Source organism: Notothenia rossii (genome assembly GCF_949606895.1).
Source record: "Notothenia rossii genome assembly, chromosome: 3".
Taxonomy (NCBI): Eukaryota; Metazoa; Chordata; class Actinopteri; order Perciformes; family Nototheniidae; genus Notothenia; species Notothenia rossii.
In genome coordinates this window covers 56237556-56253763 of record NC_136901.1, presented here as the reverse complement: position 1 = coordinate 56253763, position 16208 = coordinate 56237556, and the positions used below count along the sequence as shown (strand labels likewise).

Below are 16208 nucleotides of genomic sequence, written 5' to 3'. Positions count from 1 at the left end.
CGTCACCACCGAGTTGGACAGCAACGCAATGTTGTTTGCCGCCGCCGAAGCCTGAAAAGCACACTGATGCGCCCGGTCAGCCTGGCGGGGGGCCATCGTAGGGCGCCGTCCGGCGATCATGTTGGCCTTCCTAACCCCAAAGAACGCCGTCAGGCTCGGCTCCAGAGAGGGGGTTGAATCCCTCCACCTTAGTGAAGGGAACAAAGGTGGACACCGGAGCCCTCAGGGTCCTCGGGTTCGCCGCCGCCCCCTCCTGGTACCTCCTAATGGCGGGGAAGCGCGGCCAGACCAGATCACTCCTGCCCGTCTGAACCCGGGAAAAAACTCAGGCCATGTCGTCCAGAGCCACCCTCTCCCGACCTAGGGGAACGGGGAGACCTCTGCTGGCGGCCGCCCTGCAGATGATCTCCGGCAGCTCCACCATGATGCCACCTAACGCCGGCAACGCCGTGGCAACAGAGAAGGGGACCGCGTGCTCGGCCACCAAACCAGCACCCTACTCTGTCTCCCCTGTCCGGGGGAGAGAAGGGAGGGGAGAACTGCACGGTGAACCATGGAGGGAGACAGGGTAGGAGTCGTCCACGTGCTCCTAGACCACGTGCTCCTGGGCGGGCCAATCGTCCTCCTCGGCCGAAGCAGCTAGAGCGTCCGCTCTTCGCTTCCTGTCGGCTGATGGGAGACGGGCACAATGTAAGCAAGTGACCTGCTGGCTGAGAGCTGCGTCCGCGTGCTCTGGCCCCAGGCAGGATTCGCACATTGCGTGCTGGTCATAGCTCATTATATATCCTGAGCCACATGAGGGACAATCTCGGACGCAGTTGTTGCTCATGATGATCAATTTCGTTCTGTGCTTCAGTAACTGCCGTGGTTTGCTGAAGAAAAGAGGGAGCATTGTCGGGCCTCCTTCCTATTTATACCGGAAGGGAGCCTGAGGGTGGGACCCACCTTGCGGGTGCGCGTGAACTACAAGTGTTTCAGTGCTGCGCGGGGGTGCAGGGGGATTACCCAATAGCGATAGCCTTAGAGGGCGAAGCCATATACGAAATAGAACGGGCACCACCTGCTTGCTCACTCACACACACAGAAGGAGGGAAAAATATACACACAAATGACCTAACGACCCAGGGTCGTAACACCCCTCTTAAGGGCTAACGGACTCATAAGGACTCCAACAGACTCGAAGGACCATAACGGACACTGAAGGACTGTGACGAACTCCGAAGGACTGTGAAGGAAGTTGAAGGCATGGTGGCCTGAACGCCTCATCAATTGCGCTGTCCTCCACGTTCGTTGCAACGTTTCTTAAGGAGCGTGGCTTGGTTTGAATAAAACCTATAGGGGACGATGTTTCTCTACCTGTGTTTTGCTCTTTCCTTTTTAGACTAGGACAGGCGACGATGAGGTGTCCTTGCTCACGGCAAAGGAGGTCAGATGGGTTCTTTCCTTGAAAATCTGTCATACCATACATCACAGACAGTTCTGTTTTCAGCCGAGGCAAGTCAAAGTGCGGCCCGTAGCTCTCTGTGAGGCTTGAGAATGCAGTTGCAGGGAATTTAATTTGCTGTTAAAGATGGTGAACTGTTGAGGGTCCAGAAGAGAAAGGAATGACAGTTTTTTGTGATCTTTAAACAGATTTTGCACCTGATTTAAAATGTTCTCAAGAATGCCATTGTGCAGCTTCTTGTAGTGTGAGCGAGAATCTCCGTGGGCTCTCCGTCCAGTTGGCAGGCCGGTGTCCTGCACAGTCTCATCATATATTTGATCAAAACGATCCCTCTGCCCTTCAATGCAAATGCAAAACTCTTCAACCCTTGTCAGACAAAACTGCATGTCAAATGACTTGTTCTGTAAGATGTCGAAGAGCACATCTGCATGCACAAATGTGTCATTAAAAGTTTAAAGGAAATAGCAAAATTCAAATTTGCCCAGGTTTGATAGGTAGCCATCAGCACTGAGAATGGCAGCATCATCAAATTCGTCGTGGTGTTCAACTATGTATTCAAACTAGAGGTCGCGTTAACCGAATATTTCCCGTCTATGATGGATTTTTTTTAACAATGACGGAAAAATCTGAAAGCAGTATCGAGCAGCATTTTTGACAGATTAGAACAAACCCAGAACAGTGCCAAAGTTTCCCTGCAGCGAGGCTCCAGTGTTTTGCCGTGTTATGCATTCCCGTCAAAAAGGAAATTATATCGTTTTGCCGTACAATCATTGAAATATCTGAGTTTTTGCTTTACGCTGTGCCCGCTCCTGCGAGGTGCAATGGGCATGCATAACACGGCGCTACAGTTCACGAGCCCACGCCCCCCCTCCCCCCGTTGTAGAGACCGACGGTTTTATAATGGATTTTGACGGAAATGTTATGATCGTGTCCGTCAAAATGACGGGTAGCGAAAAAGTCTAGCGCAACCTCTGATTCAAACAGATCCTTAAGAGCATCCTTCTTTTAAAATACTGTGCACACCAATCTAGATTCAAAATTCCACCTGGTTGGTGCCACTCGCTATATTTCATCAAGCAGCCGCATTTGTTTTGGCGATCTAGAAAAGAACGCAGCCAGGCCAGAAAGGTGTGAGACGAAAATTCTGCATTCTTTAATTTTAGCTACACCTTGATATAAAACCAAATTAAGGGCATGTAACAGTGTATGAAAAGTACCTGTGGGATATTTTCCTTGACCTTGGCTTGGACTCTGTTCAGCCCCGATGCCATAACGGCAGCACCGTCATAGCACTGGGTTACAAGTTTGTCCATGCATCCATGTTCCTCAAAGAAACCAAGGGCCATGGCTGCTACATCCTCTGCCCGTTTCTTCCCTGTCACATCCTCAAATTTGACAAACCTGTCTTTTACGCCACTGTCTCTTACAAACCGAAGAACACACGATAACTGTGCAGCATTGCTGACATCAGATGTTTCATCCAGCATTAAAGCTACAAAGGGTGCTTTACTTATCTCTTCTTTGATGGTCTCGTTCTGTATTTGACTCAAGGTTCCAATGAACACCTTAGAAGTGGACAAATGGTAGTGCAAGTCTGGATCATATTCTGCTAAAAATGTAAGCAGCTCCAGGTAATTACCATGATTGGCTGATTCTCTGCTCTCATCATGGCCCCTGAAAGGTAACTCTTGTTTCCCAAGGAAAATCACACAGTGGATCAGACGTTTCAAAATCTCCCGATCTTTGTTCACCTTTTCGTTGTGCATGATCATTTCTCTACCTCTCTATTCGTCCAGCTGTAGATCAATCCTTGAGTCTCCAAAAGTCTTCATGGTGAACGTTGCCTTAAGATGCCCTGCTGTGTTTTGGTTTTTTTGTGCAGCCTTGGTTAAAAAGCTCAGATTATCGTAGCCTTTCCAATTCCATGCCCCCTTTTTGGTCCCAAAAAGCAAACAGTCCCAGCAGTCGAGCCTTTTGTGACTAACTGAGCCGATAAGCCACGGGTAACTTTCCCAGTTGCTAGCCTGAAAATGGCGAACATAGCCTGCTTTAGCAACTTGATTCAGCTCAAGATTTTCGGGCGTTTGATGGCCTTTTTTTACAATGTCCATCTTTTCAGTGAATTGTCGCCTTGAAAAAGGTACCGACAATAATTCCGCAATAACTTCTTCACCTGTTGCCATGTCAACGTTAAAACGGAAAATGAATTGTTACGCCGCATCTATATCCTCTGTGTTGCCAGTGAACTAACGGACCTTCTAGAGTACCCTGGAACCGTGGGAAACTCCAAAAGAATTCGTCCATTGGCTACAAATCAATATATGATTGGTTGATCAAACTGTCAATCATAGCGTTCGCTCTCATTCAGTGCAACGGCCAGGGCATTCTATCAAGGATGTAGAATACCTTGGAGACCCAGAACTAGAGCTGATTGGTTGCTTTCTTTTCTAACACAAAACCACTGAAATGCGTAGTGCATGGTCCGAGAAGGACAAACAAATCAACGTAACACTGTAATATTACAGATCAACAACACAGATACGATTCTCTTTTATTCATTTTATATACATTTTACTACATTTTATTTATATAATTAAATCGATGTTTTATTGTTTTATCTGAGTGTTCCAGGGTATGCTCTGAATACCTTGAAGGCCCTGACGGTTCGCCACTGACAGATTATGATTACTATAAATGTAGACTAATATCAGAACAGTGATTTAATTGTGTACAGAGCATTTCACAAAAAATATACCAAACAGTTAGAAATTTAAATCAAGTTTCACCAAATGCACTTTAAACATTTCATGCAGGAGTAAAACAACCATTTCAGTTGGTATCTCCATATGATTATTGTATATTAAATTATTAAATGGTAATAGCCTACTATTACTTTCTAATTAATACATGATTCAACTGTCACACATTGTTTGGGATTTTTTGTTTTTGTTGAACATTTCAGGAGATATATTTGTATATCGAAAATTCAAATCCATTAATCTGATGCAGTCTGAGAGCAACATAAATATAGTGTGTGCTCTTGTAACAATTATGTGCATTTGTAAACAATTAAAATAGAAAGAAACTGATTGTATAATTATCAACAGTGACTTCAGACGGCAAGAAAGTTACATCTACACCTCACGTTGGAACCTGAAGACCGCCGTTGCGGCGAATTGTAACGCCCACAGACACAGCCGCCAGACACATTTACACTCCAGCTGTTTCCCAGCCAAAACAGCGCGTTGCGGTGAAGTAATGCCCGGCAAATGGCCAAGCCAGCTTGAGGTTGCACCCAGGCAGGGCCGCCCGTAGTGGGAGGGGTCCCTTCTCAAACTCCGCAGCGAGGGCTTGCAGCACCGCGGAGCTTGAGTAGGGACCCTGTAATGGAAATGCGCCATCGCATGCATTTCCATTACGCCCCGTCCACACAGCAGCTTTGAAAAAATCTTGGAGGTGGGTGTGTCTGAAAGCTTGGGGATTTTTTGCGACCAACAACCAATCACATGAATCTCCCGCCCTGACATACAAAGCAATAGCAATGATAAAACGAAGTAAACTGGATATAAACTTCCCAAACAGGCGAAAACCTACCATTTTCACCCACTGTCTCTGCTACCTCCCCCCATGCCTGGTTCCTCCGGTTTGTATCCCGGTAAATAGTACTGGTCGTAAAGAACCGGGTGATTTGCTACCGTAATTTCTCGTTTGGAATATGAGGAAATGATGTCTCTCCCAGCTTACACATGGTTTGATTGGCTAGCGCTTGTACTGTCAGATTTGCATAAACGGGATTTGATTGGCTGACGCTTCCAGCTTCAAAAGTTGAACATTGCTCGACTTTTGAATCCTGAAAATCCTGGAAATCTTCGCTTTGCTTCCCCACAATGCAGTTTGGCGAAAAGCGAGGCAAAGTGACGTCACCCCTATTCAAAGTCAATGGGCAGAGAAGCGTTGGAAGATTTTTTAAAAGCTGCTGTGTGGACGGGGCGTTACAGTTTAGTAGCTTGGGCAGTAACTATAGTAACGCAGTGTAGGCAGAGCCGTGACGTAATCTTCAATGCGCTGTTAGCACTCAAGCTCACAGCTCCTCATATCTGTTCAGAAACTAGACAAAAGTTAAACAAGTACAAACCACAGACTGTCTGTGTCATGGCGAATACAGTCGCTGGTTTATTTATGTCTGTAGGCCGTTGTTGTGAGTGTGTACGGTCGGAGCTTATACTGGGTTAGCTTAGCCGATCTCCATTTAGGAAACACGCATTTTAAAAGGTTTTTCGCCTGCCGTCTGTCTGCAGACTTGTCCAAGCATTAATTCATGGTTTTTACTAACCGGTATCAGTATGTTGTTACTTCGGCATCATTTTGAAACGTGTATTACAATTAAATCACGGTGAAGTATTTCGCCACATTATGTCCGCAATAGTTAAGATAGCATTAGCTAACATTAGCTAATGTTATCCTAACTAGCAAGCATATAAACCTTGAGATGAAATACAACAAGACAGCAAAAACGGTTGGGATGTTAATATGTACCCACCAAAGCAGTGTGCTAAGCACAAGATTCACTGTAATGCTTCGACAATGACAATGACCATAGCCGTTGGGGAAACGTCCATCTGCTGCAGGGCTTGTTGTACATGTTCCAGAAAGTAACTTTGAGCGCCAAGTGGTTAAAGGTATGAGGGGCCGTGTAGGCCAAAATTCAAACTCACCTTGCACACACACTACTGAAAACATCTGGCCTTGCACACACACTACTGAAATACTCTCACATTTACTACTGAACACCTCACACACACACTACTGAAAATCAAGCCTCACACATATTACTGAAAATTAACCTCACCCACACGCAACTGAAAATTAACCTCACACACACACGACTGAAATTTCAGTCGTGTGTGTGTGAGGTTAATTTTCAGTAATGTGTGTGCGAGGTGTTCAGTAGTGAATGTGAGAGTATTTATACTCTCACATTCACTACTGAACACCTCACACACACACGACTGAAAACATCTGGCCTTGGACACACACTACTGAAATACTCTCACATTCACTACTGAACACCTCACACACACATTACTGAAAATTAAGCCTCACACAAACACTACTGAAATACTTTCACATTCACTACTGAACACCTCACACACACACTCTTGAAAATTAACCTCACACACACGCAACTGAATGTTTTTTACTGAAAGGTTCTTAGTAGGGAATGTGCATGTGTTTCACCTATGAGTGTGAGAGGGGGATTCTTGCTGTAACGGAAGTCATTGTAATGAAACGGAACTAACAAAGAACAATGCTGCAGTGATACAGTAGGTGGCGATAATGCTCGTCTGGTTGCAAGTTAAAGAAGATGAAGAACGAAACAGAAGGTTAAATTCAGCATGGATTTATAGAGAAACGGCACTGCAGCCATAGGCTGGACCCCGGGCCGAGCGGTCAACAAACTGAGACGGTCTGGTCTATGGAGGTGTTCTTGTTTACATTACCTGGCGCAGCTCGTGAGGTGGCCTAGCAACCCGCTAGCAACATGCACAGCTGCAATAAGTTAAGAAGCTAACTAAGCCGAAATTGAAGTGATGGATATTTCAGGCTGAGAGGACAATGGCCTGTTAAATATGGTGGATTAAGCTGTGTACTTCTAGCCGACAGTTATGTTAGCATTAGTTAGTTAACAGTAAGTAAATATTAGACTAACCTATGTACTCCAGCTAGCCGGCTAACCTACATCTGTTGCTCCCGGTCTGCACGTTTTACGTTGGTAAGTGAACATGAAACTATTCAGCAAAACTTTCAATAATAATCTAAGGTATTGAGTTTTGGGATATTACTTGCATACAAATCTATAAATGCCTTCAGGTTTCTAAAATATACAATATGTGGTCAATTCAACCGTGGATCCAGCAAAGATTCACATTTGTGCATGATTTTAGTTATTGATTTGTTGCTGTTACTTAATTATACTTTTAATACATTCAAGTCAACCTTAGTTACATGTGATGGTAGCTAGTTAGTGCTCTTACCTGTGTGCCTCCTCCGCAACCAGACTGTATTATTAAAACTCTTAAGTACCTGTTCTATCTACTTTAGACAAAATAAACTACATTTATTGATATACCAATCTTTATTTTTGGGGACTCTTCTTCTTTTAAATTAAACTTTCAGACGTGAGATATTGAAATACAGCAATAGTTTTGTCTATTTAAAAAAGAAGGAGCCATTCCTTACAGTTAACTTCATATTTCTTATTGTCTAAAGCATTTATTACACACATTTTCCCCTCATATTCACAGTGTGGATCAATTGAGACAGCGTGCAGAGACTTTGGGAGAAACTTCAGCGTGACGGGTGTCCTGTCTGTTGGTTTGGCTGGAGAGGACTGAGGTGGAGAGGTCTTTCTCTGGGAGGAGGAGCAGGCCTGATGGAGGAGGACCAGGCCTGATGGAGGAGGACGTGACCTGATGGAGGAGGACCAGGCCTGATGAAGAAACCACCAAACTGCATCTGTGAGCCCATACTGGGCACAGCTGTCACAAACAAATGATGGTCCTTTTTGACTTTGTGTTCACAATAAAATAGTAGTTTCTTAGTGAAGGTCCTGTATTGGTCTTTAATCTGATATCGGCTTTTCATTTTCTTCTTGCCCCTCTGAGAAAACGGTGAGGCAGTTGTGTCCTTCAGGTATACTTTCATAACAGATATTACAAGATACATCAAACCTTTGACATAATTGCAGAGCAAGTGTGTTATTTATGAAAGCGGTTTCTTTATTAAGCGGCTGTAGAAATAAAATATTTTTTTATTTTAATGTGTTTTTTAAATTCATCACTTTGTATTACAAAGATAATCAGATTATGAATGAACAGTCTGCAGTTAATCAACATTAAAATAGGTTATTATTAAATAATATTCAACTGTTATCAGGACTTAAGTGTAAATGTAGTGTCATGCTGTTTGGTTGTCTCACTGCAAGAACCACTTTTACCATGTCTTTTACAGACAATATGTAGAGACAACTGGTAGTAATTCTCACAATGTAAAATAATAATTGCCTTAAATACATTGAAATGTGACAGCTGATTATCGTTGTTACTTTATCTATTTAAACCAGAACGTTTTTCGATTCTTTGTATAGTATGAAAGGAGTCTTTGTACCTTTGAGTCCATGCTGAAGTTCACTGATGTTAGGAATAGGTCTGTCTCTCGTGGTCAGCATCCTCTGGTCTGTCTGCATCACCTGGAAACTTTAGACAAACAGATATACTATATATATGTAAAATAACAATGTGTTGGTCACATACTTTTTTTTACATGCAAATGTCATGTGATAATCTTTTTGTTATCCTTAAAAAAAGTGCTGGATATCACAGCCCTTACTGTATCTTATCAGTTGGATTGTGTATTATTGTCTAGTTGGGGTCCTTTTTATTTTACTGTTATTTTGGAATCGTTTTTCATGAGACAGTCAATTTAAATATTTGTCCTATGCCATATTCACATTCATTTGTAACACACACGTAAGGGTAAAAGACAAACATCTTCAACAAATGTAACACATAACGTCATATCTAATATTTAAACAAATCATTTCCTTGTCCCGAAAGCATTGACTACGCTATCGTCCTTAAATGCAGGCATTAAGTTACATGTTCACGTTCTGCTGCCACAATAAGTCGGTTTCTCCAGTTTAATGATAATAAAATGCTTAGTAAGTGTAAGCATTGGGTTGAGAGGTCATGTGTTGTGAGCATGCGCAGTCTGTCCTGGTGTGGTGAAGGAGAACGTGGTGTGTCTGGTCTATAATAAACGGAGACGCTATCTGGGACGCTCCAAAGAGTACTAAGTTCCTGAGTTTTTGTTACACAGAAGTATCATTGAAGCCTTAACACCTCGGACGTTACATTGGTGGCAGCGGTATCGGAGTGTGTTTTATATCTGCTCTTGGATTATTCTTTTTCTGTGGAGAATTACTGGACTTTCTGGTCGGCTCTGCTGGCTAGCTGTGCTAACGGTGCTAGCCCCGAAGTGTCATGTTCGGGGGAATGAAGAGTGACAGCGATATGGAAGACGATTATAACGGATGTACTGCTTCTTGGACTGGTTCTGTGAGTAATGATATTAAAGTGGAGCTGCCGCCGATGTTCAGGGGCGACGGCCAGAGGCAGTTTGCTACATGGATAAGACAGTTTGAAGCCGCTGTTCGTGCTCAGACAAGGGGTGCTAGGGGCACGGGCTACGCAGCTACCTTGCTGAACATTCTACCTACCAGACTGGACGGTGCAGCTTTCCTGCTGTGGGACAGCTTGCCGGCAGATGTGCAGTGTGATTACGAACGTGTGAAGGAGAAGCTGGCGGAGGCTTTTGGCCAGAGACAGTTCCTGCTTTATTTCCAGACGTGTGTATCTGCACGGCCCCGCCATGTGAACAAGTGTTTGGAAGTGTATGCGGCGGACATTTCCAGACTCGTGGCTGAGGCTTTTCCCAACTATGACCGCGCTGCAGTAAATGGTGAGAAATTCAGACGTTTTTTGGCTGGCATTGATCCTGCACTTCAAGCAAAATGCCATGAACAGGGGGCGACTGATATGGAGGAGGCGTTGATAATTGCTGGGCGTTGTGAGCGGGCCAGGCAGGCAATGAGGTTGAACATGCCTAGTTTGCCCTACTGTCCTCCGCATCCTGCTGTTGTTGCATCGCTAAATTCACCATCAGCTGATGTTTTCGACTGTAATGCTAATACCACGGATAAACTCATAAATGTGGTTGAACGCCTCACCTTGAAGGTGGACAACTTACAGACTGAAGTGAAAGACTTGAGAGCGCATAGCCGTGGAGCTGAGAATGGCAGAGGGAGCTCCGCCTTGACCTGGGATCGTCAGAGGGTGCACCGGCGTGCCTGCCACTGTGACTGTGGCGGGTTTGGTTGCATATCTACCACCGGGGATTCCCACAGGGACGACCACAGCAGGGGCCGTTCTCCTCAGCGCAGACCGCAGGATGGTTTTGGTGCCAGGGAATGGTCTCCACGTGAGCGGGGAACCCGAGACACCTCTGCAGACTTCTCACCGCGACGACCAGGCAGCGATGTCCCGCAAGGACCATGCAGCGTTGGGGAACGTCAGCCAAGGCATGGAGTGAGGGTTTTGTCTCCCTCTCGGCGGTCACCATCTCCATCCTCGCACCGACGGCTGCAGGGAAACTTCCAGTGACTGGCATCGAGACCCAGATGCCGGTTTCACCACTACAGGGTCAAATTGACTATTCTGCTGGGAAAGCGCCTGCTCGTGCATTGGACTCTTGTTCTGTGGGTGAGTCTAAGCCAACAGCCTATGTTAGAGGACTTGTTGAGGGTGTTGATGTTACTGTTTTGATTGACTCTGGGTCCAATGTTTCACTTATTTCTGAGGACTTCAGAATGTCCATATCTGCCTTACGTAAACGTGTGCTAAATACCCAGTCGGTTTTTCACGCACAGTAAATGGTCCATTGTTGGACACTCTGGGTACTGTGACTCTTCCCATACAGTTGGGGGGCAAACATTGGGAGCAGGCTGTACATGTAGTGCGACGGGCAACGCAAGCTATTCTGCTGGGGTTTGATTTCATGTTGCAGGCTCGAGCTGTTATGGATGTTGGTCGTGGTCTGCTTCACCTGGGGGATGTTGATATTCCTCTCATGCTTGCCACAGATTTCATACCAGAATGTTGTAACATCTCTGTCTGTTGATGCTATTATTTCCCCTTTCAGTGAAATGATTGTCCCAGTCAATGTGGATATTCCCCGTACTGCTGGTCTGCACATTGACTCTTTCTTAGGCTACCTGGAGCCTGAGGTGGGTGATAACGTGGGACTTGTGATTGCATGTACAGTTGCACCTGTGAAGAATGGATGCACTGTGGCCAGGCTACTCAACCCGACAGAGAAGGAGTTAAAGCTGCACCCCGGCTCCCATTTAGGTTTATACCAGTTCAAATCCATGCCTATGGGTCTAACCAATGCACCCTCTACCTTCCAGAGGGTTATGGAGCTGGTTTTAAGAGGGCTGCCATGGCACATCTGCATGGTGTATCTTGACGATATACTGATTTACAGTAGTTCGTTTGAGGGCAGCTGGGCTTAGACTGAATGCCGGAAAGTGCCATCTTCCCCGTGATCATGTGGTATTCCTTGGTCGCGTCATCTCCGCCGGGGGGCTTCGTCCTGACCCCCGTAACACAGATAAGGTGAAGACTTGGCCAGTTCCACGGTCCGCTACAGAGGTGCCTGCTTTTCTGGGTCTCTGCTCTTATTATAAGAGGTTTGTGAGGAGTTTTGCCCAGCGTGCTGCCCCCCTCAACCATCTGACGGGAAAGGATGTCCCTTTTCAGTGGACGGCGGATTGCCAGGAGGCATTTGATTTTTTGTGGGATGGTCTTTGTGCCGAACCTATCATGGGTCACCCGGACTTCACCAAGAGTTTCGTGCTGTGTACAGATGCTTCGCAGATTGCTGTGGGGGCTGTGCTGTCACAAGAAGTGGATGGCCTGGAGAGAGGGGTGGCCTACGCTAGTCGCCCCCTCACAGCAGCTGAGCGGCGTTGGTCTACCTACGACAGGGAGCTGTGGGCGATATTGTGGGCAGTGCGTAATTTCAGGCATTACTTGGGTCTTCTCCTCTTCACAATTATTACAGATCACCAACCTTTGTTGGATCTGCGACAACTTCAGGTTGACAATGACAGGACGGGGCGTCATAGCCGTTGGGCTCTGGAGCTGGACCCATACGACTGGGTGATTGTGCACAAGAGTGGGGCCAAACACACAAATGCAGATGCCCTTTCACGCAGGCCTGACACCCCTGAAGCTTTGGAGAATTCAGGCAGTCTCGATGCCACATCCGCTCCCTTGAGTACAATTCTCCCTGGCACTGGGGACAGTGGTCCTAGTGATGTGTGTGCTGTGGGGACTCCTGCCAAGGCCCAAGCCCAGGGACCGATTTCAGGTCCTCCTTCTCCTGAGTCAGGGTCTTCAGTGGACCAGACACTAATCTTCACTCTGTCACATGATGGGTCCGGTATTAGGGAGCTCCAGCAAAAGGATGCAGACATCGGACAAGTTTTGGCCTGGCTGGAGCATGGCCAACGGCCCCCTAGATGGAGGTTAAAAGATGCTAGTTGGGGTGTGAAGAGACTTTGGCATGAGTTTCCCCGGCTGACTTTTGTGGAGGGACTTTTATGTAGATTTGTTTGGCTGTCTGTGGCAGGGCAGTCTACTCAGGTTGTTGTTCCTGCTGTATTAGTTCCAGAGGTCCTGGGACACTTGCATGGTGCTCCACTGACTGCTCACCTGGCGTATGAACGCGTTTTGGCTCGCGCAAGAAGTGTGTGCTATTGGCCCTCCATGCACAGTGACATTCGATCATGGTGTGACCAATGTTATGCCTGTCAGAGAAGTAAGTCCCCAGTGCCTAAACGCCATGCCCCCATGAGAACTTTGCACACAGTTAGACCTTTCCAGCGTGTGGCGGCTGACATACTGGAGTTGCCGGTTACATCAAAAGGAAACCGGTATGTGTTGGTTGTTGAGGACTATTTCACAACATTTGTAAATCTGTATGTCTAGCTAAGAGGGTTGTCGACCCTCCGCTTCGCGTCGGGCCGAACCACGCCCCTTAGCTGTGATATAATGAGCATATACCACGGCCTGTCGTGAGCTATTGCTTAAATGTTATTTAGGAGTTGTTATCCTATAAAGTTACTCTCAGTTGGTGGTTGTTTAAAGTAGATAGGAAACTTAAAACGCAAACGATTCACCACAATTGTGTTTTTAAGTCTATGAAGAAAGAGTAGAAAGTAAACAGGAGGTTTTTATAAGTTTGTCAGTCAGAAGGAATCTGTTCATGTTTAAACATGACAGAGGTGCTGCACGATGCTTGCTCCAGCCCTCTCACACTGTTGGATAACACAAAGAGGTGATTGATGAGAGAAGCTTGTGCAGGGGCAGGCAGCTGCAGGGCACAGTGAGAGAGAGAGAGAGAGACAGGAGAAATAAGATGTTCTGAAGAGTCTAGAGAGTAAAAATTGTATAGAGTGAACTACTATTCTGGAAAATGTCATATTGTTTTATGAGTAACTTAAAATAAAACAAATATATTTTTTAGATATAAGAACAACTAGGTTAACAGAAAATTGCTATTAACCAGTTTCAGCTGCATCTATCCTATCTTTGTTCTCAAGAGAACATACGTTGAATTTACAATTAATATTAAGAAAGTTCACAATTGATACCATTAAAGACCGTTTTGGATTAATAGGGCTTGTCTGTCATAAACATTCGTGCTCAGATGGAATAAAGTGTTGAGATGTTCTCAAAATGGGAGTCTTAACAATGCTTTTTGTTTTCATTGAAACAATTAAGTGGTAAGGACAGAAAACTGTTCCGTGATGATTTCTTTAGGTTTTAGCTTTAGTAATAATGAAGATTACATTTTGTAATAATTCCTTTAAGTGTTCCAAAAATATATTCATTAAATGTAATCAGATTACTTATCTTTCAAATATAGCGCTAAATACTGTTACAAACCTAACCATGCTTGTCACACAACTAAGATAAACAATTTGAAAATGAATAGAATAAGCAAGTAGATAAAAGATGAATCTATAGTGGTTAAGGAGGGTTTCCTTGTTTTGCCTATTAACTTAGAAATGAAGTAATGAAGAAAAGGTAGACTACTACCATTAGTTGGTTTTAACATTCACATGTTTCAGCATTCCTGACCATATAGACACTCAGCCGTTTCATTTTGTAACCCGTTGGGGGAGAGATTTAAATTGAATTTTTCTCAGTAGCTGATTTGCTGTGATTACAGCAGCATTGGATAGTTGTGCACCACCTTTTGGGTTCTCTGAATCAGTGTGTTGGTGAGATGTTGCTCACTACAGAAACAGAAGAACTGTGCAAAGAACGCATCTCTGAGGAGGTTTTGACATTTTTTTTGTGCCTCGTTGTCAAGGCAACAGTGTTGTGAAGAGAAACTGCAGTTTTTGTGGATTCCTGCTGTGCAAAGGACAACATGTGTCTGCTGATTGTACCACATTGATCCAGAGGTTCCTTCCCCCTCAGGACATCCCAGTGTCAAAACAAGAGTTTCCTTGATCCAACTGACTAAAGGTGCAGAGGACAACGCATCACTGACTGTTCTCATTATGACAAGATCTTGAGACAGACTTTTCTCAGACGGGTCAGACTCTGAAGAAATTATGCAATGATTTTACAGCATAATTGTGCAAGATTTTTCCAGAGGGTGTTGTAGAACGATATGCTTAGTATTTAAGAAAGAAGTCTGATTGTTTAATGATGGTCTGGAATACTGAAAAGATTAAAGTGTTATATCCTTGTTTGGCAAACAAGACATCTGATTATAATGTCACACATAATAATCTCGACATAGAAACTAGCTATGGGTAAAACGTGTGGTTGCTATACCATTGTTATCATGAACTAAAAATAAATAGGGAAATAGTATCTGGTTAAAGATGAATGGATTTGATATCCTAGAGAGGGTTAGTTATATTGTGAATACTTCACAAGGTATTTACTAACACATAACAAGAACACAAGTCCAATTTTGTTTTTGTTTTTAGATTAAATTGTCCATTACCAAAACTGTTCACCTTAGGTCTAGCTTTAGACTTTGATAGTAAAGGAGTATTTAGGCTTATTTTTATATATCTGACATTTTGTAAACATGTTGGCTCTGCACTAGATAGAGAGATGGCATTACTCTCCATTTGTTAAGAACATTTCTGAAGATTGAATATTTGTTCCATTTCTAATATTACTATTTAAAAAGTAATTTTAGAGTAAGAAGGCTGATGCTGGAATTGGAAAACTGTTTTAGTGATTTGCATGTCATAAACAAATTGATAAAATTGATTATTGTTATTATTATTGATTAATTTGGAATATTAATTAAAAAGGCCGTTATCTGCAGGTTCACTTAACACTAGAACCGCCAGAGGTCGCTGTATACCTAAAACCGCCAACGGGTAAAATGTACCTGCTATTGATTTGCAAGGTACAATGTTCTTTTATTTATCATACAGAACAGTGAGTTTTGATCGCACAGGGATGAAACTTATACAATAGAATCTGTGGACTCTCAGCTTTTCATATGATATAGTTTTTGCAGATAGCATGAAGTATAAAATATCGCTACAAGTGCTGATTTAAAGGCTTGGTGTTAGACTTGTGTTTTGTTTAGGTACAAATCTATCAATCTCTCTCTCTATCTATAACTATCTATCAATCCTTCTGTAATGTTCTGTTCTATGGACATATAATTGTTTACATAAACAGACGACGCGGACTACTTCTCTCATTCCGAGTGTCCATCGGCACGTAACCTGCACACATGCATTACGTCCTCAACGTGAGCTCAGTCATCCAAGATCTTGTATTCTACAAGATGTTACACTATCTATAACTATATATCTATCTCTCTCTCTCTCTCTCTCTATCTATCTATCAATATATCTCTCTATCTCTCCCTATCTATCTCTCTATCTATAAGGAACCGCAGTAGACAAAAGGCGTTGCTATAACAACACGTCATGTTTACGCTGCATTTTCTATGAGGTAAATATTACCCGCTGGTTGATATGGGTATAAATGGCAATTTATTTGGCGATTCTTTCAATCTGACTTCCTATTGACCATTTTTAACAACAGAGGGTGCTATATAACACACTTTCAGGAAAAGTCACGGACTGGGA

General features: G+C 44.0%; 1 protein-coding gene across 4 annotated transcripts in view; it reads right to left on the bottom strand.

The window, feature by feature from the left end:
- Positions 1-7783: 7783 nt before the first annotated feature.
- LOC307031643 (uncharacterized protein) overlaps positions 7784-16208 on the bottom strand; it is a 144621-nt gene continuing 136196 nt past the window's right edge. For all 4 annotated transcript variants that reach the window (XR_013806035.1, XR_013806036.1, XM_079668919.1 and 1 more), the window contains 2 exons: positions 8612-8700; positions 7784-7914 (listed from right to left, as the gene is read on the bottom strand). Coding sequence is in view for 2 of the 4 variants with exons in the window: in XM_079668919.1 (XP_079525045.1) it covers positions 7793-7914; positions 8612-8700 (211 nt within the window). In the remaining 2 variants the exon portion in view is untranslated. The remainder of the gene's footprint in view (positions 7915-8611; positions 8701-16208) is intronic.